This window comes from Ictidomys tridecemlineatus, chromosome 12 (genome assembly GCF_052094955.1).
Source record: "Ictidomys tridecemlineatus isolate mIctTri1 chromosome 12, mIctTri1.hap1, whole genome shotgun sequence".
NCBI classification, from domain to species: Eukaryota; Metazoa; Chordata; class Mammalia; order Rodentia; family Sciuridae; genus Ictidomys; species Ictidomys tridecemlineatus.
Genome location: NC_135488.1, coordinates 119,744,242 through 119,767,728, shown reverse-complemented (window position 1 = coordinate 119,767,728; position 23,487 = coordinate 119,744,242). Strand labels below are relative to the sequence as shown.

Here is a 23,487-nt window from a genome sequence, read left to right as displayed (position 1 = left end):
TTCTGGGTCTTAACCAAAAAGCATGGTTACTAAGGGTTAAAATTCAAACAGACATAATCCTATGTATGTACAAAAAGTTTTAGCTGTTTTTTGATTAAAGTACTGTAAAGACTAAAGTATTTCATTTTATTAAAAAGCAGTAAGATCTATTTGAATGAGAGAAGACATCTTGTTGTGAGGGGAACCTAACAGGGTTTTTTCCCACTTGGGTGTACGAGTCTGGGGACGCTGGGCTTCTGGATAAAGGCATTGACTTCTGGATAAAGTCCCTGCTGAACAGAACTAGGAGAACTGCTGGGCTGACGGCTGGCATCTGTGTTGCCCAGGCACCGGGAAGGCATGGAGCCACTGGCTTGGCCCCTGACTCTCTACACACGACGCCTGTTAGTCCTTCAGTCTGCATTTTTCTGTAACCTCCCCTTGGGTCTAACCCCACTTCCATTTTCCTTCCGTTCTGGGACAAAGGAATTGGCTGGAATGTTTAACCTCACAGGGTGGCCTTTAAATTGTGGGTGAAAAAACCTTAATTGGGGCTCATTACCCTGAGTGCCTGATGATCACCCTATCTTATTCAGGGTAAAAACTGCCAGTCACAAGGACATATCACTGGGTTATAGTTAGATTATAACCTGGGGGTGGGGTGGGGGGGCAAACGGTCTTCCCTTTCAAGAGCTGGCAGGATGCTCCAATTGCCCAGGGGACACTTCTGGGTGTAATGTTGTCTGTTGCCCACAGAGATAAAACATGGAATCCCCATACATGCAGGCATCTGTGTCTTGGCCATGCTGATTTCTGTATAGAAGGGCTCTGCCTCTCACCTACTCCATGTTAGGATGGCTCCAAAGGAGGCCAGAATTAAGTACATTTAAAGTTATGCTCAAAAGTTTCATTTTTGTTCTAAGGGTTACTTCGATCTCTAAAATAAACCAGGGATATAATACAAAACTAAATAAGGGTTTGGGTAAATTTAAAAAGTTGCAAAAGAGTTTTTAAAAGAAGTAAAATTCATAAAGGATCTTATATGTGATTGAGTTGATGAATTTACGGGTCTTTGTAGAGGTAAATAGATACCAAAGATATATTAGTGTTATTATAGAAATTTTTTCTTGATTCAAAGCTCTTATACCAAAAGTGTTTTGGGTCTTGTTGATTTCATTTTGTATTTTCCATATAGAACTTTATAACTGTTGTCTGTTAGTGTTTTGCAGTAGTACTGCTTCTAATAAAACAGGTTGCGTTAACTTGAGATAATCAGCACCACCTACAGGACAGGCAGACTATGAAGCTGACTTCCACTACTAATACTGATCCCAATTAAATGGAAGGGGTGACTGTAAGATTACAGACACTGGAGTTTAAAACCCAGTACTCCTATTTCAAGACTGGTGAAACTGGTCTTGAAACTTGGAGACCAAATTTAAGGAAGTCAAAGGGCCAAGGAAAAAGCAGCCAATATTTTGGCCCCTGCCCTCTAAGGTCAACAAGAACCAGGGGATGACAGGACCTCTCTTTGGGCCCTGCAACTCTGGTGAGTCATCCAATCTCCTCAACAGAGGTATTGAGAGGACCCTAGAAAACAGGAAGTCAATCAGCACATATTCTGCAAAGAGGAAGGTTAGTAGAGAGGAAAGTGTCCCTAATGCTTCCAAGGGAAGCCACTGTGGTCAGCAAGACCCTGAACCATCCTGGCATATGGCACAATTGGTAGAGGAAAAGGTAAAGGAGTTCCCAAGAGTGATCCCAGACAAATGTCAGCTAACTCTAACAACAGATCTTAAAAAACAACAAAGGTTGATTTTGACCACCTTGGTCTTAAATACTTGGCAGGAGAATATAACCAAAGCACACCTTACACAAACAATTCAAAGACAAGACAATGGTTCTTTTATCAGAGATGTACATTTTTGTCAGTCTTCCCAAAAGTAAAACTGTGAGGTTATAAAGGAAGGGCTTTATACAGGAGTGCCTGATAATATCGCAGAAAGCTCTCTCAGAGTCACAAGTCTGTTCTGAGTCACCCTGAGACCTATCTGTGTTACTTTTTTCTGCTCAGACTCCTCTTCTGGAGTTCACAATTCATCACTGCCAGCCTGGTGACTTGGTTTTCATCAAGACCTGAAAGAAGACAAGCTTCACACTGAGTTGGAAAGGACCTCACCAAGTGCTCCCAATCACCAAACTGCTAAAAAAGGGTGGCCTCATTACCACCGGTGATTTGCACCTCAAAAAGTTAACATATCCAGGATGGATGGCAATACCTAAGGGTATGGGAACAAAAATGAAAATGAGACCAAAAAGGATAAAAAGAAAAAGGAGGGACTTGTGAGAAACAGAAAGTCTGGTGGTGCTTTTCAGAACACAGTATTTAGCCTTAATTGGGATAAGATCCAATCGCAGTCACTTTTAACTACAGCCCTTCCCTTTGCCCAGCCCAGCTTAAAATTAGCTAACCATGCAGATATGGCCCTGAGTGCCAGAGCAAGGACTGCCCACCCAGGTGCACGGCAGCCAGGTTCTGTAGCCCGCCCGTCTGCAGAACTAAAATTTGCCTTGCAGAGCTGCTTCCAAGCGCTCCTCAGTCAGAAGCAGCAGTTCTGAGACCAGAAACAGCAGCCTCGACAGCACTCTGGTGCCCCCTGGTGGTTGGTGGAGTGTGCTTCCCCAGGCAAGGCAGCCCAGGCTAGGCCAGCCCTGGGAGAGCGCAGGGCTCAGCATGGACTCTACCTCTAGCTGGGAAACAGGTTTGTACAGGACAAGGCTGGCCGGTACATAAGGCTTGCGCCCTGCCTTGCTGTGCTGTCTGCTCATGTCTCTTCCCTGGGTGGGCCAGAGCCAGGAGCACAGGGCTCCAGTGGTCCTGTAGGAAGTGGCTGCCAGCTGGGCCGCAGTGTGTGTGCTTGCAGCCTAGGGAGGTCTGAGCCTTGCCGCCTGTTTGGTCCCCACAGCGGCCTTATCTTACAAGTACAGACAGTGTCCTTATACACCTTTTCATAGGGGAAGCTGAAGCCCAGGGGATTTCAGGGATTTGGTCCATGTTAAATTTCTAGAGAGTTTCTAGCAAGGGCAAAACCAACTTCCAATCTGACATCACTTTCCTATGTTCACATATGACTGCACGACCAGTGTAACTCCACATCTCGTACAACCACCAGAGTGGAAGTTATACTCCATGTATGTGTAACAGTCAAAATACACTCTACTGTCATGTATATCTAAACAGAAGAAAAAGAACAAAACACTCTCTAGCTCAAAGACACCCTTTACACCAGCGTCTCGTTTCCCGTGTAACATTTCCTTTGTCACTCCTCTGAGCAAACCTCTGGGAACACCAGGAAGTGGAACTGACATCCTCTCTCCATGCAGCTTCAGGAATATTGCAAAAGCCACTGTTCTAGGTGCCAGGCCCCCGCAGGTTCCTGGTGTCTGAGGCCACAGAAGCACCTGCGGAGTGTCAGACACTGTGTGCTTCCCAGGAGCTCTTGGTTTCTGTGAACACATTTTTATAATTACAACGTGCTAACAGGTAGAATTCCTCCAGCTTGCAGCTCTTATGCTGGGAAATCAGTCAACTGCACATCTACTTTAATTTGCCACCAAAGTCAAGTGGCCTCCTTGTCAGAAGGGTCTTCAAACCTCCCTGGAGGAAAGTAAACAAAGTCCTTCTGCCTGTCCAGCAGCAAAAACCCGATCCTGGTCCTCTCTGCTTCCGGTTCCTCACCTGCTCAGGGCACAGGTTCCAGGTCATCAGCAGCCTTGTCACTGAGTAGGGAGCTAGTCACAAGGGAGCCCAAGCCCAGACAAGGTGACGGTTCTGCTGAACAAAGAGACCATACTCACCAGCACACATCCAGCTGTTTCAGGATGCAGATGCTCATGATACTGTGCACCAAGTGTTTCCAGAGGTGCCTGGAGAAGCTTTTGCATTGTCAGAACACAAACTGTCTAAAATTCACCATCTGAGGTAATAATGATCGCAGGAGACCTACAGAGAACTTGAGAGCAGGAGCCTTGCTGGTTGGTTTTGTGGATGGGCTAAAGGTCTTGGTCAGCTGCCTGGGAGGAGAAAGCTCCATTCCAGATACTCAAACCCTCCTGCCCTGCTTCAGGAGCCGGGAGCTGGGTGAAGGGGTGACAATGTGTCTGGCCCTAATGCAAGCCTGTGCCACACGCGACCTGAGCACAGCTACAAGTGCAGGGATTGGCTGGTGGCACAGGGCTGGGTTCTTGCTTCCCCTGCTGCCAGCACTAGTGCCAGCGGGTTCCTTGCCAGCTGAGGAGGAGCCACAGCTCGGCCCCATAGGCGTCAACCCTGACTGGAGAGCATGTGCTGTTCATCATTCTGAAACTTTTCACCCAAGGCCAAAACAAAACTGCAGGCTGGAAATATGTTTGCATGTTCTGTGAATTTCGATATATAAAATTAGAAACGTACATCTTTAAAAGCCTATACTGTAATACAAAGAATAAAGTACATGAACAGCCTATTCACAAAAGTGCAAAAGGCCAATAACAATTTGAAAAAATGTTAAATAACCCTCACTGGCAACTGAGGATATGCAAAGCAGTGAGGTGAGACTCTGTCCCTCACTCAGCAAAGCACTTTTCCAAGTTGCTCGGTAGCACAGGCAAAGTCCAGAAATCGTGCAGGGCTGATGTGGGACCGTGCTTCCTGACAAGTGACTTAGCCATATTTCCACATTTATCAACTGCCAACAAGTAGCTATTTTTCAATTCCCTTCATGTGTAGGAAAGGTAAAGGATGCCTCTCAGGCTGCACATGTTCCTGCTGCCCAGTAGTAACCAGTGAGAAACGCAGAGTCTCCAGTATCAGCAGCTGCTGCAGGAAGTTGGACTGGCACCTGGTCTGGTTATCTGCTATGCCAGACATGATGTCACACAGTGAAACATCTTCATGATCAAAGGACTGAGCAGTCACTTCAGAGAAGGCAGACCTTCAGGGAAAGGGGTGCTTAGTCTTGACAAATGACCACTTGCCCCATTCCCCACATGCCTGATGTTATACAAGCATAAAGAACGCCCAGCTGGGATAAAGACGCAGAGCCCCAAGTCCACATTCCAACAGTGTCAGGGCAGGGAGTGAAGCTGAGGCTAGTGGCACACAGCAATGCTCCCAGATGATAACCCTTGCATGACTGGGATGAGGACTGAATCCTGGCTGGCAGGGAAGGACCTTGACAGAAAACAACACAGGCAGGCCATCTGTGGCCCACTGCCACCTGGGGGCATGTGGGTGCAGGAGGAGAGGTTCCACCTAGTCCTTCTGCCTCTGGGGACAGATATGCAATGAGTTACCCCAGTCCCAACACAGGAGCACCCAAGGCCAACTTGGTCTGTCCCTCAACAGGGGCTGGCACTAGAGCAGAGGCAACTGCAGACAGGGGAAAAAAGTAAAAGCACACAAATAAAACCCAGGCCCACATAAAATAGGCATCTGATATCAGGAGACTCATAGGAAAAGGCTAGAGCAAATTCCTTAAGAATCCCACTTCTAGAGGACCCTGGACTCATGGGGTCAGTGCTAGAATCAGGAAAAAGAAAAGTGAGATGATCAACACAGAGCAAATCAATGCACGCTGGGCTGCTCTGCTCCAGCCGAGGCAGACCTTCACAAGCACTCAGTGGAAGGAGCACAGGCCCCGCAGAGGATGGAGGGCGAGTGCAGGTAGACAGCTGTGGAAGGAGCTTCAGAGCTCAAGAAACCAAGTCTTCTCCAAGGTAAAGGCTAATGTTGTGCAGGGCCACCTGCTGCCCCCAGGTCTCTGTATGCCTCGATGTCTCTCCTCTAAGGATATGGTTGAAACACCACTGCCCTATTAATATCAGGACCTGCCAACACTCAGGCCTGCCTGCACCAGCCCTGCTCATGCCTGGGGCTCCCTGCACTCTGCTGTTTCTTTCATGACACTCCTAAGACCCAGCATGCAGTTGGTCCTCTGGACCCCTTGCTTCTACATCCTTGCAGTCCACCAACACTGCATCACAAATATTTTGTAAAAAGTGGGGTGACTGAATACGTACATTTTTATTACCTCCTGAACAATACAGTGTAAGACATGTTTATTCTGCATTTACATTGTATTGGAAATTATAATCAACCTAGAGGTGATTTAACACACAACAGGTTGTGCCTGGTCTGTGCCACTACCACACTCTTTTCGGTAACCTGACAATTTTGGTGTTCACAGGTCCAGGGACCACTGCCAGTGGACCACAAGGCAAGACATTCTTTTCTATTCTGTCTCCCTCCGCTGCATCATGAGTACAGTCAAGCAGTCGCCGGCACTCAGGAGGTCACCGGGGATGACCTGCCGGTCACAGGAGTACTTCAATGAACAGGCCAGGCCATGCACTCCCTCCCATGTGAGGACCTCAACACACACAGCAGAGGCTCTGGCGGGCCACACCCCCTGCAGCTGCTCAGCACACCCACAGGAGCCCTCTGGAAGGACTCTGAGGTTGGTCCCGGTCTTGCCCTGCCACTGACAGCCTCCCGTGACAGCCTGAGTCCTGAGTGCCCTTCCAGGGACCCAGTGACTTACACAAGTTCTGTATAACGTAGAAGAGAATGGCCCACCAGAAGCCTGAAGACCTCCCAAAGCAAGGACCTGGGAAGTGGGGCTGTCAGGCGCCGCAGCTACCTAAGCATCTGACTCAAGACCAAGGAGGCACCCCATGCTGCGCCTCCAGCACACCTGTGAGCACTTCTACTTTCCATGCAGACGTCTTGTGAAGGAAAGGAGCACCTCAGATTCCCTCTACCTTCTCAGTTCCTTAACAGTGCAGGCCAGGCACTTCCTTCTAATCTGAAGCACCCATCTCTAAGCCTGAGTTCATGTCCTTCTGGGGAGTTGACAAATTTCTGGGTGAGTAAAGGTCACGGCCAGGTGCTGAGGAGCCCACCCTGCAGTGGGGATCCTGTCCTAAGCTCAGAATCAAAACAAACACTCTCTGGGGTAAACATACTATGTACTATCAAAGGTTTTATTGCATATCAATCAATAAACCTACAGTGTCACAGGCTTGGAGTATGCAGAATGTTCTTTTTTCTGCTTTGTTCATAAACACATGGTAAAAGAACTTCCTAACTTAAGCAGAGGAGCAGGGCCCCTGAGCCTTCCATTCTCACAGCATGGATGAGTGGGGCTCACACCCCACACCTTGTTTTAAAACTGGAGCCCAGCACTTCAAGCATATGGGCAAGTGCCTGTCCCACACCACAACCCCCACTGGAACCCTGCATGTGCCCACACAAGTTTTATGAATTACTCAGTGTTGATGATTTTGGCTTGCAGAATTTTCTCTAACAAGAAGAAAAGATACGAAGATAGTTGCTAGCAATGCAATTTCCAGCCACTAAAATAGGAGCCTCACTAAAAAGTTCATTTTTGTGAAACCCGGAGCCCACATCAGGGTCACATGTGGGCTGCACCAAGATACAGAGCTAACAGTACTATCACACACCTTTATCCAGGGAGGCTGGACTCAGTTGGACAGGCCCAGATGCACATGGTCCAACATACAGACAGGGTCTACCACCTTGCTGGTGTATTTCAGCTGGGCATGAGCTCAGACACCGTCCTCAGACATGTCCTCTCCAGCAGTTTCCTGACCTGCTTCCCATGGCTGGCCCTGGAGAGCCACACACGCCTGCCCTGAGCTCCTGCAGTCAAATATAGCAGCCCACACTTCATTTTCTATGAAACCTCCTTGTGGGGTGGGAACTCGAGTGAAGCCACGTGTCACTGAACACCCTGCAGTACAACTGGGATGTGTACCGTCAGACGTGCCACACACCCCACAGCTGATGTCGACTTGAGACTGGACTTGCTTAAGATCAGGTTTCTCAGACACCTCTGTGTTCACCCTACAAGCTGAACAAATCCCAGAGGGACTGGGAAGAGCTACAGGCAAAGAGCTGCAGGGGCCTAGATGAGGACTCTATCTGCTCACATCTACCTCCTGTTGACTCAGTCTAGCTTCTTCACTAAGAGCTTAACACCATGTAAAAACTTAAAACTCGCATATCTGGATTTCTAGACGATTTTTCAATCTGACAAACTGATGATTTTTAACCTTCTAAATGTAAGTGCTTTCACTTGGACAGTTTTTTTCTTTCTGAAATTTGAAGTGTTTCACAGCACCATACCTCAGACAGGCAGCCTGAAGGTGCTCAAGCAGGATAAGACTCAGGGAGGGAACAAGGGACCTGCCCCGTCCAGGTTGGGTGGAGCCCACTAGACTTCCAGTGAATGTTCCTCTATCTGTAATTCTGCACTCAGAACAAAATAAAGGGTTCATTTAACATATTCTTTTCCATGGAGTCCCAACTTCACGCTTCCCTTCACATGAGAATCTTGAGCAAAAGTATTTTCAGTGAGGTGGCCCCATGTTGATTTCAGAAAGCCTAACCTCATGGGATCCAGCCGCTGCACTGAGATATGCCCAGCTGGCGGTTTCAGAGGGCTCTGGGCTCAGGGGACTGGTCATTACACGATATGCCCAGCTGGTGGTTTCAGAGGGCCTGGGCTCAGGGGACTGGTCACTACATGATGTGCCCAGCTGGTGGTTTCAGAGGGCCTGGGCTCAGGGGACTGGTCACTACATGATGTGCCCAGCTGGTGGTTTCAGAGGGCCTGGGCTCAGGGGACTAGCCATTACATGATGTACCCAGCTGGTGGTTTCAAAGGGCCTGGGCTCAGGGGACTGGTCACTACATGATGTGCCCAGCTGGTGGTTTCAGAGAGCCTGGGCTCAGGGGACTGGTCACTACATGATGTGCCCAGCTGGTGGTTTCAGAGGGCCTGGGCTCAGGGGACTAGCCATTACATGATGTACCCAGCTGGTGGTTTCAAAGGGCCTGGGCTCAGGGGACTGGTCACTACATGATGTGCCCAGCTGGTGGTTTCAGAGGGCCTGGGCTCAGGGGACTGGCCATTACACGATGTGCCCAGCTGGCGGTTTCAGAGGGCTCTGGGCTCAGGGGACTGGTCATTACACGATATACCCAGCTGGTGGGTTCAGAGGGCCTGGGCTCAGGGGACTGGCCATTACATGATATGCCCAGCTGGTGGGTTCAGAGGGCCTGGGCTCAGGGGACTGGCTGGTACATCAGATATGCTCCATCTTTGCCAGACCTGCTTCAAAGGCCTCAGGCTGAGAAGACGGGGGCCAGCACTCTGTACAGTCCTCTGGGAGGCCACAGTCTATCCTTGCAGGAGTTCAGCAGCATTTAGGCTCCACCCACTTCCACCTACGGTGACAAGCAAAAGTGTTACCAAACTGTCACAAGTCCTTTGGGGGCAAAACTGCCTTCAGTTAAGAGCCATCCCGTGGAGCACAAGACACAGGGGGACAGCCAGGTGATGGGCCTGTGTGCAGGACAGCACTACCACTGGGGTTCAGATTCTGTACCAAGCAGACACTTTGTAACTGACTATGGAGTCCTGGAGAGAGGCACAGGCCCTCCTGGGGCTCAGCCAGAGACCAGGCATGCTAAGGGCGGACCCAGGCTCAACAAACACGCAGGGGTACAATCCGTGCTAGTTTGAGAAACAACTTTAGTGTGTGCTCCAGCACTGGGCCTCCAGCGGGGAGCACGGCTTTCCCCAAGCCAGCTGAGGGCGCCCGGGCCCCAGTGCACAGAACCCCCTGGCAGAGGAAGCCAACGGGCACGACCTCACTCCTCCTTCCTCCGCAGCTTCTCTTTTCTTTTCTCTTGCAAGTTCTTCAGGTCAGTCATCACGTTCAAAGTCTTGCGTACCCACAAAATCTACAACAATCATTTTAGGACATGTTCAGAATTGGGAAAAAGGCCTGAAGAAAACCAGGACTTAAAAGTCTAAAGCTACATACCACAATGATCATGGCGTTGAGCAGCAGTGGTGCTGAGAACACAACAGAAATGAACATCCCCCTGGAGTCAAAATACTGATATTTTGAAAACAACCTGTTAAAAAAAAAAAAAAAAAAAAAAACAGCAAATAACTTGGCATCGCCACAGGGCTCTTTATGGGAGATGATGATGGGGGAAAAGAGCCAAAAGATACTTCAAGGCTCAAAAACCTGCCCAGCAGGAGTTCCGGGCCCGCTGCAGGCGGGGCACCACTGCGGGTCTGCTAATGACCTCAAGTCCTGGAGCTATGCAGCAGCAGCCTCCGTGCTCTGCACCAACGACAGGCATGGCTTCACAGCCAGCCTCTGCTCTTAAGGACCGCTGAGCTGGGAACGCCCTGCGCTGAGACTCGCAGCCTCCTTAGGAGGCTCCTGCAGGACCCATCTTTTTTCAATTCTGTAACTGAAATTAAAGTAGCCCATGAATTTCCCTCACTGTTATTAAGGATCAACCAACAGGTACAGTGGCATGGTTCAGTCACCAAAGGTAACGCGGTTCGTGAAACATTTAACCAGCTGCCTCTCAGGGTGCGGCACACTCCTGCTTCCTGCTGTCTCCCATAAGTCTGACGCTCACAGGGAGTGCTGCCTGTGAACAGCAGGGTGGCTGACTCCTGAGACTCAGTGAGACATGCAGGAGCCGACTTTACCTCCAGTTCATTGCGGCCACTTCATTGATGTACTCAGCACAATAGACCAGGACCACTGAGAAGACAGAAATCACATTAGAATGGAGATGGCCAGGGTCAGCACAGCACTCTACACCAGGACACTGACACAATGAAGAGAAATGCAATTTCTGTTTTGGCTACAATTAAATTGTGAATGTAGAACGTGCTCCCTGACCGAAGGTGTCAGTGGGCTAGATGGGACCCGTGGGACTGCTGGAGGCCCAGGTTGGAGTGCCCAGTGCCCACTACGAGGCATAGCTATGCTGAGATGGCATCTCCTCAGGATTCCAGCCGCAGGTGGCTCCTGGACACCCTGCAGTGGGATCATAAGCAAGACTCCACACCTGGTGCCTAAACTGCTTCCCTGCCTCATGAGGTTCAGGCCGTCCAGGTGAGACTGCTATGATACATCCCTACCTTCAAGGAGCCAGGTGGTGCAGCCATGGGGGCTGCTGACCGGGGGCTGCATGGCCTCTCAGCCCTCCAGCCTCCCAAAGACCATGGCATTCCTGGAGCATAGAACACAACTGTCCAGGCCTCCTGCTAGTGTAGGGTGAGGCCTGTGTCCACGCAGGCCAGAGAGAGAGTGTGTGAGGGACTAGAGCAAACTCAGCAACTCCAAGCCTTCACTGTCAGCCAAACCTTTGTGAGCCAAATCAGAAAGTGGGTTAGCCCAGGGCTATCTACCTCCTCACATCCTGCCTGACAGGTAGACCCATGAAGGCAAACAGAATGCAGAGCCAGAGAGGCCAAGAGCTGGCTCGGAGCCTGGCCTCCTCCCTGCTGCTGATGCACTGCACAACTAGGGGAGTCTCTGAATCTCAGTGTGTTTCATCTGTAAGAAGGTGGCAAACAATACCCAACCCTTAGTAGGGCAGCTTAGGGATTCAATGAGTCAGAGGACATGAAGAGCACATGGAACAATGTGACCACAGTCACATCCCAACCCCACACTGTTCATAAGTTTCAAACTGCTCCATGGGTTAGCTCTCCTAGGAGGCTGCCCTTCTTCAAGGCACCTGCTGTACGAACTTCCCACCTTGCCCTCTGCAGGGAGCTCCCCTGGCCCCCTGCCTGGCTCTGCCACCTCAGTCTGGCATCACACACCTTCCTCTGCTCTGGCCTTTCCCATCAGAAGCTCAGCATGTGGTAACAGTGCAACGAGGCCTGTGAGTATGTGCTGAAGGAGTTGTCCTCTGGGAAGTTGCATTAAGACAGGAGGCTATTTTGTTGCCCACTGTATCCCTGCCCTTCCTTAGGGCTTGACCTGGTAGAAGCTCTCCTGTGGAGAACTGGACCTAACAAGGCAGATCACCTTGACTTTACAGACCCACTTTTCTGTAATGCAAGCTCTGATCGTTTCACTCCAGTCTTCCTAAGGCAACCTGGTGTTCAGATTTCCTACCTTGCACAGAGCTTCTCTCAAAGTAGCTGATATGTTTTAATTACTTCGCAGAATCTTCACTATCTTTTGGGAGCAGGGGTGGTACAGGTGATTGAACTCAGGGGACCTTGACCACTGAGTCACATCCCCAGGCTTTTTTGAGACAGGGTCTCGCTGAGTTGCTTAGTGTCTCACTTTTGTTGTGGCTGGTTTTGAACTTGCAATCCTCCTGCCTCAGTCTCCCGAGCTGCTGGGATTACAGGCGTGTGCCACTGGGCCCAGCTCTTTGCTGTCTTTCTAATGTCTACAAAATCAAGAAGGGTCTGGTCAGGCTCAGAGGCTCTCCCCCACAGTGTTAGCCAGAACCCCTTATGCCTCAGAGGGGGCATCAGAATGCTCAGCCCGGCAGGCTATAGTTTCTCTGACCTCTGATCCATACTCCCTACCCAACTCCAGCCTCTAGACTGGAATCTGTCTTCCTTCCCTCATTTGGATGCTCACGCCCTCTCGCCTGGGCCAGCTGGCTGCTCTTTATCTTTTCTTACTCCACCTTACCTGCTCTTCCCACCCTGACCATGATTTTGCTTGCTCCATTAAATTTCTGTCAATCTTTTCATGAAGCTACATCCCTTCTCTAAATTCCTTAGCCCTTACTTTTTTTAAAAACTCATCTTGGCAATATAATTTCAACACATAAACTTTCTTTCTTAGTTTACATCCTTTCTCCAGAGCAAGCAGTGCAGGACTGAGCCCAAGCAGGGAAATGTCTGCTTTAAAAATAGCCAGATTTCATTACACTTAAGAAGTCTTTGTAACCATCGGAATTCAGCACCCTCCTGGCACAGGGGAGGTGCTCCAAAGGTTCCTTTCAAATTCACACAGAATGACTCTTGGAAGGTATGGGAGGGACTGTGAAAATATTTACATATTTTGGAGATGGCATGCTGGCATCAGGTCGCATTGCCATCAGAGCACAGGGATTTTGTTCTGTTCTACTCACCGAGACACAGGAAATGGCCAATCTGTAGCCGGTACCTCTGGGATGAGAAGCAAGTGAGAAGCAGGCACAGCACGTGGAAGACAGCCAGCCCCACCAGCCAGGGCTCACTCCAGTCTGTCTGCTGTGAGGATACGGCGGAGTTAGGCAGGGCAGGCTTAGTCCAGGATACAGCTTTCTCAGGGGCCCCGAGCACACAGTCAGCCCTCATGGGAAGGTGGGAGCAGGAAAAGGAAAGGGAGAGAAGTAGGAATCCTCTCCACTGTAACCACACCAAAGAGTTTTTAAAGATTTTATAGGCTGAGCACACAAAACAGAGGGCATCACCAACCTGCCTGTTTGGGTAAAGCAGTATTTTAAAGTTGGGTAAAATCTAAGCAATGAACACACCCTGAGATGACAAGGAGGTTGAGCAACTTCAAGGTGATGCACTTGGTTAATACCAAAGCCCCTTGGACTACTGCCTTAGCACCAATGCCCTGGGAGCCTGAGCCACCTAACCCGAATGACCTGACCTTCCCACCCTTTCTGCCATACGCCCAGCGCTCCTGGTCTCCACCACCAGGCTGGGAGCCTTCTGAGCCTGGACCCCAACCCCCAGGCCCAGCTCCCAGTACAGGATGCTGAGGCCTTCCTGTCCCCTCCTGGGTGAGGCAATCCCTGCTCCCAGGACCCTCAAGGACAGCTCTAAGTGTCCGCACTGCTCTCAGGGAGGGAGTGAACACCCTGACTTTTGGGTAGTAGAACACAGAGCAGCCTGTCCATAGCCTGGCAGGGAAGGAATCTCTCCCTGCCCAGGCCCCAAACCCGGGGCCACACCAGGAGCCAGAGACTCAGAGAGGCAGCCTGAGAGCAGCGCAGGAGGGAACCCAACCTGCGCAGCAGGCACTCGCCCGGGACCCAGCCCCGCCCATGACTACAATCGCGCCCAGTTCCAGCCCCAGGGGCAGAGCCACGCCCCGTGACCGCGGTCCGGCCCAGGCCCCGCCTACCGCCGCCAAGCCCCGCCTACCGCCGCCAAGCCCCGCCCTCGCAGCGCGGTCCACGCCTCCCCCCCGCGCCCACACCGGTTCCTGCACCTCGGCGGCCGACCGTTACCGTGATCACCGCGGGGATGCTGACGGGGAAGGCGCTGACTGAAAAGGCCGACGGCATGGTGCCCACAAGGCCCGCCCTCGCCACAGCCGCCAAGCCGTTTCGCCCCGCCGGCTCCCCAGGAGGGACGCACTGTAGTCTCGCGAGATCGCCGCTGGTCGCGAGAATGGTCGTCTCGCGATACTGCCGCGCCCTCCAGGTCCCTCGCTCGCCGTCTTGTGCGGTGGCGCTGGTGGCGGTGCTCTGCCTGGGCTCCCGGGAGTTGCCCGCGGGCCGGGAACCGTCCAGCTCTGGGACCTGTACGGGATGCTGAGCCGTGGAGCTCGGGTCGGTACCGTAGCTTAGGGACGTCCAGACCTTGGGAACTCACTCCCTTGCTAAGGGCCGGGCGGGGCACGCGGTTGGGGACACCTGACTGGGACGCGCAGGTGAGCAGGTGAACTGAACTGCGTGTGACGACTGAGGACCCAGGCCCTGCTGGTGTCGTCCTGCGCGGCTCACGCCCAGCGCCTTTCCGGGCGCACCTGAGCCGCTTCTCTGGAGGCTGAGTCGGTCCAGTCTCTCACCGTGGTGTGCAGTCCAGGCGGCCACCGTCCTGGGTGGACAGTCTCCTCCCACCCCGCAGCTGGGTAAGGAGGTAAAATGATGAAGATGGTGGGAACCCGAGGTTAAGAGAATAATTCTCTTAAATGAGCCCACTTTGCTGACCCCCCCCCATACTTTCTTTGCTAAAAATCAGTCTGCCTGCAGCCCCGCATGGCCCGAGCGCACAGGATGTCACGTTCCATAGCAAAGGTCAGGCAGTCAGTGTGGGTGATGAATGATGGGGGTGGAAAGAGGATGAGGTCTGGTTATCAAACAGAAGACAAGGTGTTGTTGACCTCTACAATCTAATTGTGCTTCTGGGCACTCTGGGTTGCAAACACTTGACCCCCTTATCCTTGCTCTAAGGTATGTACAAGGAAAAGAAAGAGAAGACAATACTTAAAAGAGGATTCTAGGATCTATAAAAGAGCAACACACCTCTCTGGCAGGCACCCAGTTTTGGGGCCACTTCTGTCGCTATCACTTTCTTAAATAAACTCGCTTTCTATGCCTGCCTCAGTGTTTCGCTGGTATTTAATCTTCAGCACCAAGGAACAAGGATCCATTCCTTATCTGCAAGACCTATGTCAGCTGTACCCATCTAACTGCCCCCCCTTACAGGGAGCACCCAGACTCATGCTGTGGCCACCCTTGCTCCTTGTGGGCATTGGGATTGAGTGCCTTGTCCTTGTTCATCTAAGGAACATGCTCCCAGACATTAAGTGGAGCGGTGTCTCTCCCTCTACACACCATCTGCCAGCCTGAGCTGGGCCACCACTCACCAAGTGTTCCATCAAGCATGAGGGTGTCCACGTGGCTGTGATCTTGTCTCTGAGTTCTAAAAGGTTTCTGCAACCCACTGGTTCCCAATAGTCCTCCCTGCCCCTTGGCAGCAGGAAGTGCACCGTGGTACCCTGACTCTGAGCCGTGGAGCTGGTGACCCTGGTGCACTGGCACCTGGGAGATGGTTGGTGCATCTTGTGAAGGGTTTACAGGACCTGTAGCTTACCTGTGCTTCCTCAGGGATTTGTGTCCCATGGATCAGTTCAGGGGAGGCATGGATCCCACCATGTCCAGACCTGGCTCTCCACATCTTGGCTCAGGACTCTAGTTCCAGCAGTGCCCAGGGGGTGCTGCCCAGAGGCTTCAGCCCAAACACAAGTGTTGTGCAAATGTTGTGTGATCCTGTTGTGCATGGCAGATCACTGAGGGCCAGGCTCCAGTGCCTCAGAGCCTGGCAGGGATGACCCTCTGCCCAGACCCACGACACTGTGGTTCTTCATTCCCTTTGAACTTTCAGGCTTAGCAGCAGCACCAGCCAAAACATCAAGTCCACCTGCTGGGATCCTGACCTGGGCAGACTCTGGATTCCTGGTTCCGTTCACCTTGCCTCTGGCTGTGTGATCTTGGCCTGACCTGAACTTTAGGTCTTGCAGATTCTGCAGTGCAGCTAGCAATAACACATTTGAGAGTTGTGCTCATTCTATTCAGCTTTCTGTAGGAGAAACAAAACAGGCTTGCACAACTTCACTGACCAGGTAGGGGCTCCTGGAAAAAGGACAGCCTTCTCTTCTGTTGGCTGACCACCACCTTCCTGCAGCTCTGACCCCTGCCACCTGCTCTGGTCCTCCCCCTTGCTGCTGCCTTGTCTTCTTGTTTCTACTCCTGGGCCTGCTTGTAGCTGAAACATTCAGCAACAGTATCCCTCCACCAGATCCTCAGCTGTTTGTCCTTATACAGGGGAGAAGGGACAGATGGCTCCCATCCATGGTTTCTCAAGAGGGGGCAGGGTGGGGGGGGTGGATGACACTTCTGCCTCAGAGATCATGACACACACACCCACCTTCTTTCCAGTTCCCTTCTGCCTTTGTCATTTCTCAGGGATTGTGTCATTTTACTTTCTGTGGTCCTGCCACAGTGACTGTCCCCCGTCCCCCGTAATCTGAGCGCTGCTTCCTTTCTGTGATACCCCCACCTCACTCTTAGGCACAGTGTTGTCTTGGCTCAGACTCACACCCAGTTCCCTAAACCACAGTCAACAATCCAGAAATATAATTCTGCATGTTGATCTGCTGTGCTGCATTAAACACCAGGTGGGCATGCTGGCCTTACCACTGCAAGGAACCAGGTGGACCACCTCCACCTGGCCCCTCTGGCCCAGCCTCAAGGTTAACGCAGGGCCTGGAGAGAGATCCTGGTCCGGGAGGAAAGCCTTGAGGGTGTGCTGGGCCAGGCAACAGGGCTACCCTCCTCTTTGGCCTGGCGCTCGGTGGCCGTACCTGCCACCTAATAGGCTATCCCCCTCAGCCTCCCTGATGTTTGAGAAGCGGGGAATTAATTCACATGTTTATAGTTCCAGAAGTGAAAGATTTTAGTTTATGCCCAGTAAATTTTTCTGGAATTGGGAATAGACCAATCTGTTATTTTCTACTCTCTTTGCATAAATTGACTTTAGAAAACTAGTAGTTTTTAGAAGTGCTTGTGAAGATCTATAATTATGGATAACAAAATGTTTACAGAGAAAATCTAAGGAATGAATTCTCACACCTTCACCTTAAGTTCTCAGTCCTAAGTTCAGGATGTTTTCCTGCCTCAGTGCTTCTGGAGGAGGTCAGGAAGCAGTTGCCTTGGTCAAGTTTGTTCTGTTCTGGTCTCCTCAGGTGCATTCTTGTGGCCCTAGCACTTCCAACAGGCATGTGGAAGAACGCAGTGGTGACTCGTGAAGAGGTGGACAGCTTGCTCATGCAGCAGAATGAGGCTCCTCCAACCCCCTTTCTGGGACTGCACCCAAGCCGCTCTCACTGGAACTCCCTTCATTAGAAGGCAAGGAGGGTAGGAGAAGCCCTTGCAGCTACAGTCTTCACCCAGGGAGCCCTGGTGTGATGGGGTCAGGGTTTTCCAGAACATGTGAGAGGCCGGTGCTGGCAGGTGCACTGGGAACGGAAGCCATGTGCTCGGTCCCAGGGACTTTCTGCAGAAACCCTTCAAGCCTACCTTCCTCCAGCAGGCAACGAGCCCAATTGTGCTTGGCATCTGGAGATTTTTCTCTTTGCTTGATTGTGTTGTCCCAAAGCAGATGAAGCGCTTGAGGTGCTTGGGGAGTGGGGCACACCAGTGTGGTGTGGGGTACTTTCTGCATTTCTAGCAGGAAAACCTTGAGAAGCCAGCACCCCACCCTCGAGCTCTGTTGGTGCTGGGCCTGATCCCCTCGTTGAATGTGAGCCTCCACCTCCCACTCTGGACCTTCTGAGATCCCCTGGTGTGTCCATTTCCTCTCGGACACATTCCAGTTGTATTGAGGTCCATACATTTCCCAGGATAGCCAGCAGGTTGCACTGCTGAGACATTTGTCCCTATCCCTCATAGGAGGCTGCTTGCTGAAGAGTGGGCCGCACTGGAAGGCGCTGGGGAGCACAGCCTTCATTAAATGTGGCTTCCACCTGCAACAGCAGCTTGAGTGTGAGAGGAGGCTCCCAGCACCTCAAGCGTGCAGGGCCCTTCTGCAGAGAGTGGAAATCCTCAGGGGCACATTGGAGGAGGAGGACAGCATTGGCTGCAGGCTCCTGGGAATGGGAGGAAGAAAGATGAAAGTGTCCCGTGAGCACAGGAAATGAGTGTTGAGCTGCAGTGGCCTGGAGCTCCCACCAGCTCCTCAGAGGATGCCCAGGTGGAAGCCCACACCACCACCTTCCCTGGACACATCTCCTTGGCCACACGTTCCAGGCTGGGAAGCACAGCCTTCCCAGACAGAGACAGGGATGAGTCATCGTTCCTGATTTCTCTCAGTGGCCAGCGTATTCTGTTCTGTATCGCAACTAGTGACAGACTGTCTCACTGTCTCCAAGGAATTCAAATTAAACTTTACTGCAGCAACAATGGAAATGAAATATTTCAATAAATAAAAGTAGCAAATTCATCAAGGTGAAATCCAACCAACAAAATTGTAGGTTACTGTCTTATATACTCTTTATTTTATTGATGTACCAAGGATTGAACCCAGTGCCTTTACAGGTGCGCTCTACCACTGAGCCACAGCCCTAGCCGCCCATTAAACATCAAAGAACCACGAAGATGTCTTTTTCTCTAATAATTGCAAATTTATCCATTGAAACATAACTCAAACTTTAAACTCCACCTCTCAAGGCTGTGGTGGGGCTGCAGGCCTGTGGCACCCACCCCCAACCCTTCCCCGGGTGCTCTGCTCACAGCACGGAAGCTGGGCAATTCATAGTGGGGTTGACAGCTTTACTGAGTGCATAACTGAAAGTCTATTTTATATTTGAAAATGAAAAAGAAGTTCATGTAATTTGGTTGGGGACCTCTTTTTGCACCTGTCCTTTTTTGTTATTGTTTGTTTTTGGTTTTGGTGCCAGGGATTAAACTCAGGGGCACTCGACCACTGAGCCATATCCCCAGCCCTCTTTTGTATTTTATTTAGAGACAGGGTCTCACTGAGTTGCTTAGTGTCTTCCCGTTGCTGAGGCTGGCTTTTAACTTGCAATTCTCCTATCTCAGCCTCCCAAGCCTCTGGGATTACAGGTATGTGCCACTGCACCCTGCTACCTGTCCTGGTCCCAAACATAATGATTCATGCTCCCTAAGTTTTTCCAATAAGTTGTCCTTGATTATCTTCTTCACAGATTTGACGAGTGCTTGGAGAAATTGCTTGCTATTCAGGTTTGAATTTCACGGGAGTTCTGTCATACCTGAATCAGTTCATCCAGTGTGGCGTCAGGGTAAATGAAGGCCTTCATTATGTTTGGGATTTAATGTGGACAAGATGTCCTCTAGCAGGTGGGGGCCCTCACTCCCCCAGGATCAGAGGAGTGAGATCCTGCCAGGAAGGTGCTACCTAGGCAGAGGCTGGGGTAGAGTGGCCTGAGGAAGCAGCTGAGCCAGGGGAAGGTGCCTCCTACAAGGTGTTGTTTGATTGCTATCCCAGGGAACTGGGGACAGAGCCTGCAGGTAAGGGTGGCCATATCTTGTGGACAGTGGTTGGACATAGGAGGGTTTGAGGCTGGGACAGACTCCAGTGTTTTTCTGGCGGCTGTGGTAAGAATCGAAGGCAGGAAGCAAGAGCAGAAGAGGGAGAGCAGGCCTTTCCCATGACACAGGAGAGATGCTTCCTGGGCCAGGGGACACAGGCAGTGGGGGAGAGGGTCTGTGGCTGGGTTTAGCCTGGGCTCTGAAAGAACCGGGAGCTCTGGAGGCCACAAGGGTTTGGCCTGAGCTGCAGAGTGTGAGCTGCTCTGCACAGAGAGGCGGACTGGGGAGCAGCAGTCAGGGAAGCAGATTGGAATGCACCGTAGAGAGAGTCTGAGCTTCCTGTTGAGAACTCAGAGGACCTCAAGAACGAAGCAGGTGGATGTTTGGGACTTAATGTGGACAGGGGGGCACCCAGGTGAAGTCCACGCTCCAGGCCAGATCATGGATACATGCTGGAGTGGCACTTAAGTCCCTAAGACCCCGTGGGATGGTGACCTAGGGGTATCTGTAGACAGGTGAGGCCCTGCCACACCCTGGGGCCCCTGGTGGTTAGGCAAGGGCTCTGGAGGAAACCAGGGATCAGGAGGGTGTGGAGAGAGACCATCCATGCAGAAGAGTCTTCCGAAAAGGAGCTCCGCCATCCTGGAGAGTGCTGCCCAGAAGGTGCTGGAGAGTGCCTGGCTGGGCAGAGTGGGTGAGAAGGGGAGGGGCAAGCGGAGGCCACAGCCACGGGCTCCATGAAAAGCACGCCCTTGGCAACAGCTGCAGGACAGGACTTGCGTTCAGCACACTGAGGACATTCTCACTGTATAGACATCACCATCACCACCGAAGGACAGCCCCTCCCCCAGCTGGGCAGGCTTGATCAGCTTGCTGTCCTACGAAGCTGATGCCTCTGGGGACCCTGCCTTTGGGATCATGGAACACCTTTCCTTCCTGACTGACCACTTTCACTTCCCATCATATCGTTAGCTCTGTCCATGTTGTAGTGTCAGTGTCTTCCCTGTTTAAGAGCAATATGTTTCTGTTGCCACTGTGCAGACAACGCACACACACACACACACACACATTTGTGTACTGTGCATCTGTAGGTAAGTGGGCGTTTGCTTTGAGCCACTGTGAGTGTTGCTATTGTGGACCTGTGTGTGAAATACCCACCTCTGCTCTCAGGGTCTTCCAGGTGGAGTTGCAGGACCCTCTGGGAGCTCTGTGCTGATATCCTGAAGAGCTGGGGAACTGCTGTCCATGGTGGCTGCACAGCTCACCTTCCCATCAATCATGCACAGGTCTCAGTTTGCCCACCACAATTTTCTATTATTTTAAAACAGTTTGATTGTAATGGAGGTCAGAGAAAGTGGGTAGATTCAGAGAGGGTTGTGCAGTAAAACATGTCTAAATAATTCAGTATGGGCATGAAGTTGCTGACACAAAAGAAGGAGTACTGGTCACTAAGTGGACAAGAACAGAGCATCTGTGGCAGTGGCTCAGGTCAGGGCACCTGAGGGACCAGACTCTATGCACACCAGCTTCAAGAGGGCAGAGGCACCCGAGGAGGGTGCACAGGCAGCACCAGCTCCCCCAGGGTAAGAGCAGGGCCCTCCCAGATGCACAGGGCATGCTTCATCTTTGGATTTAGGACTTCTAAGACACGTGGGGATTCCTTGTTCTCAGGGAAGCCACGGCACAAGTTTACTGAGGGGACTGTGTGCCCCTTGGACACACAGCTAACTGGGCCGTGCTACTGGTAAACCCAGGAGTGAGCTGTGGGGCATGAACTTCCTCCTACTGATTCATATGGGCTCATGGGTGCCTCTGGGAGTTTGGACTTCCAGAAACTGACACAATGAGTGGTCAGAGCTTTTCTTACAGTTCCTGGCTATTGGGCAGTAGCAGTTTCAGGCCTCCGTGGACATGGGCCTGGAATGATCCAACCAGCTTCAGTGACCCTGTCCTTCCAAGAGACCAGCGGTCGCCCTACAGTGGACCCCAACCACCATGGAGAGCAGAGGGAAGGGGTGCAATGACGGTGCCTTCAATGTGCCCCCCACCTGTATTCCTGGGTACAGCTGCAGGAGACGGGATGTAGGGCTGGGGGGTCAGAGTCTGGGAAGAGCAGGGGTGTGACATGATCATGGTGGGGGTCAGTCCACGAGAACGGGGCTGCTGGGCAGCAGCAAGCCTCTTGAAGCCACTGATTGTGCCTGAAGGGGGCCTGGGCAGGGGGGTCCCCGGAGTGGGGAGTGAGTGCTGAGTGGAGGGAGGTCAGAGCTGAGGGGGTCATACGATGCTCACGTGGGATTCGAGCTGGGCCTAATGGAAATGAGCCCTGGGGAGGGAGGTGTGACCCAGGGAGGAGTGGACAATCGTGTCTTCCAGTGTGGTCACTGCTCAGGGTGGATGTCCCAGCAGCAAGCAGGAGAGACAGGGTGCTGAGTAGAGGGGTCTTCCCAAGGCAGTGGCCTTTGATCCCCAGTGGGAACTCCAAGTGTCCTCCTGGGAGTGGGCATTCTTTGCTGTGTGTCCTTTTATCAGTCACCCCAATGTCACACGCACACCCTCAGCTGAAAACAGTTCCACTTCTGATTTCCCAGAAATGGGAATGAGGGCAGCCTTCGTCGAGGCCAGGCTGCACCTTCTGAACTTTCTTTCCCTGGCTGGTGATACTTGGCATGACACTTGTTCGCGATGCTTCCAGCTGGCTGGGCAGCCCCTGTGGCCACTCTGCAGTGCCTGACCCGAGCGGGGTGTGGAAGGTTGAGTGAGATCCATGCATTTTTAGGTTGCCATCTTTTAAATCTAGGGTGGATTATTGGAAAGTGACCCTGTTGTGAGGGGGAGGCATCTATATAAGACATTAGAGCCAGAATGTTCCCCTCAGTTTGAGAACAGAGGGGTCAGGGGTCCACCAGAGCCCACCAGGATCTCTCCTTCCACAGATGGCCACCTCTGTGCCCTCAGCCATGGCAGCAGGGACCTCCTGCGACTCCCCCACTTCCCACCCCAGGTCCAACATCGCGGTTCTGTGTGTCCTACTCCCCGATTGTCCTCGATATCTTTACCTCTCTACATTTCTGGGCTCTGGTTTCCTGGACTTGGGGGGAGTCAGCACAATTCCTCACAGGATTGTTAAGGAAATTAATTAACACAGCAGAACATAGTTAACCAGAGCTCGCATGTGGGCCCTGAGTGTGAAGGTGGGGCCTCACCTCAAGGGCTGGGCTGCCTCTGTCAGCCCATGAGGAGGCCATGCTGCTTCTCTGGGAAGGAGATACCACGAAGGCTGGGCTGGCCAGTTACAGGAGCAGCAGTCCAGCCCAGAGCCTGCCTGGTGTGTCCAGAGGCTCATCTTCCCCAGAGGGCCTCCAGTCAGAACAGGAGTGGACCCCTGGCTGGGAGAAGAGGCAGAAAACACTTCCAGTAGGTGGGACCCTCCAGAACCACATGGCCACAGATGCCAGCAGGTACTAGCCAGGAGTGAGGAGCTGGAAAGCCACGTCCAGGAAAATCCAAATTTCTTCCAGGAATTCCACACCAATGTGCTCCAACACATCTCCCAGATAGACGTGCCCAGAGAGGCAGGGCAGGAGATTCAGGACAGCATCTGGCCCTGCGGATGGCAGAGTGGGCACATCCATGGCTCACCGGCAGTGTGGACCCCGCTAAGAGGGCGGGTGGGAAGCCAGTGTGTGCACGTTGGCTGCCGGGGAACTCACTGCACCAAACGCCTCTTGCTCAGCAAAGCTGAGGCCCCCAAGGGCCCATTGGTCCTGAAAGGCAGTAGAGGGCTCATTTCTCCTGAAAGGTGGTAGGTACGTAACTGCGTTAGCACCAGGCGCGCACCGGGAAAGCCCCGCACC

The 23,487-nt window shown here is 51.9% G+C and overlaps 1 protein-coding gene and 1 long non-coding RNA gene across 5 annotated transcripts; one reads left to right on the top strand and one right to left on the bottom strand.

Moving 5' to 3' along the window:
* Positions 1-1,861: 1,861 nt before the first annotated feature.
* On the bottom strand, positions 1,862-14,221 carry Tmem18 (transmembrane protein 18). 3 transcript variants are annotated; one of them, XM_021727736.3, is made up of 6 exons: positions 14,063-14,221; positions 12,968-13,088; positions 10,563-10,617; positions 9,874-9,967; positions 9,697-9,790; positions 1,862-9,271 (listed from the first exon to the last, which is right to left on the bottom strand). In XM_021727736.3, exons 1-5 carry the CDS (start codon positions 14,117-14,119, stop codon positions 9,698-9,700), a joined length of 420 nt encoding a protein of 139 aa, XP_021583411.1. In that variant the 5' UTR covers positions 14,120-14,221; the 3' UTR covers positions 1,862-9,271; position 9,697. The 3 variants fall into 3 exon arrangements, with proteins under 3 accessions (XP_021583411.1, XP_005327384.1, XP_013215047.1); XM_005327327.5 differs by lacking the exon at positions 1,862-9,271 and having other exon boundaries at positions 9,562-9,790; XM_013359593.4 differs by lacking the exon at positions 1,862-9,271 and having other exon boundaries at positions 9,562-9,790; positions 12,968-13,085; positions 14,063-14,210.
* Positions 14,222-14,248: 27 nt separating this feature from the next.
* On the top strand, positions 14,249-18,585 carry LOC144369485 (uncharacterized). 2 transcript variants are annotated; one of them, XR_013429316.1, is made up of 4 exons: positions 14,267-14,688; positions 15,945-16,182; positions 17,305-17,467; positions 18,011-18,585. It is a non-coding gene; the product is annotated as an uncharacterized LOC144369485 (long non-coding RNA). The 2 variants fall into 2 exon arrangements; XR_013429315.1 differs by lacking the exon at positions 15,945-16,182 and having other exon boundaries at positions 14,249-14,688.
* The last annotated feature ends 4,902 nt before the right edge of the window (positions 18,586-23,487 follow it).

What these genes read in the sequence shown, in the direction of transcription:
- Tmem18 (XM_021727736.3), bottom strand. Translation starts at nt 14,119, where the DNA reads ATGCCGTCGGCCTTTTCAGTCAGCGCCTTCCCCGTCAGCATCCCCGCG. An exon ending in TGGCCATTTCCTGTGTCTCG is followed by an intron (nt 10,618 to 12,967) that starts GTGAGTAGAACA and finishes CTGTCTTCTCAG; the next exon opens with TGGTCCTGGTCTATTGTGCT. An exon ending in GTGGCCGCAATGAACTGGAG is followed by an intron (nt 9,968 to 10,562) that starts GTAAAGTCGGCT and finishes TTTTTTTAACAG; the next exon opens with GTTGTTTTCAAAATATCAGT.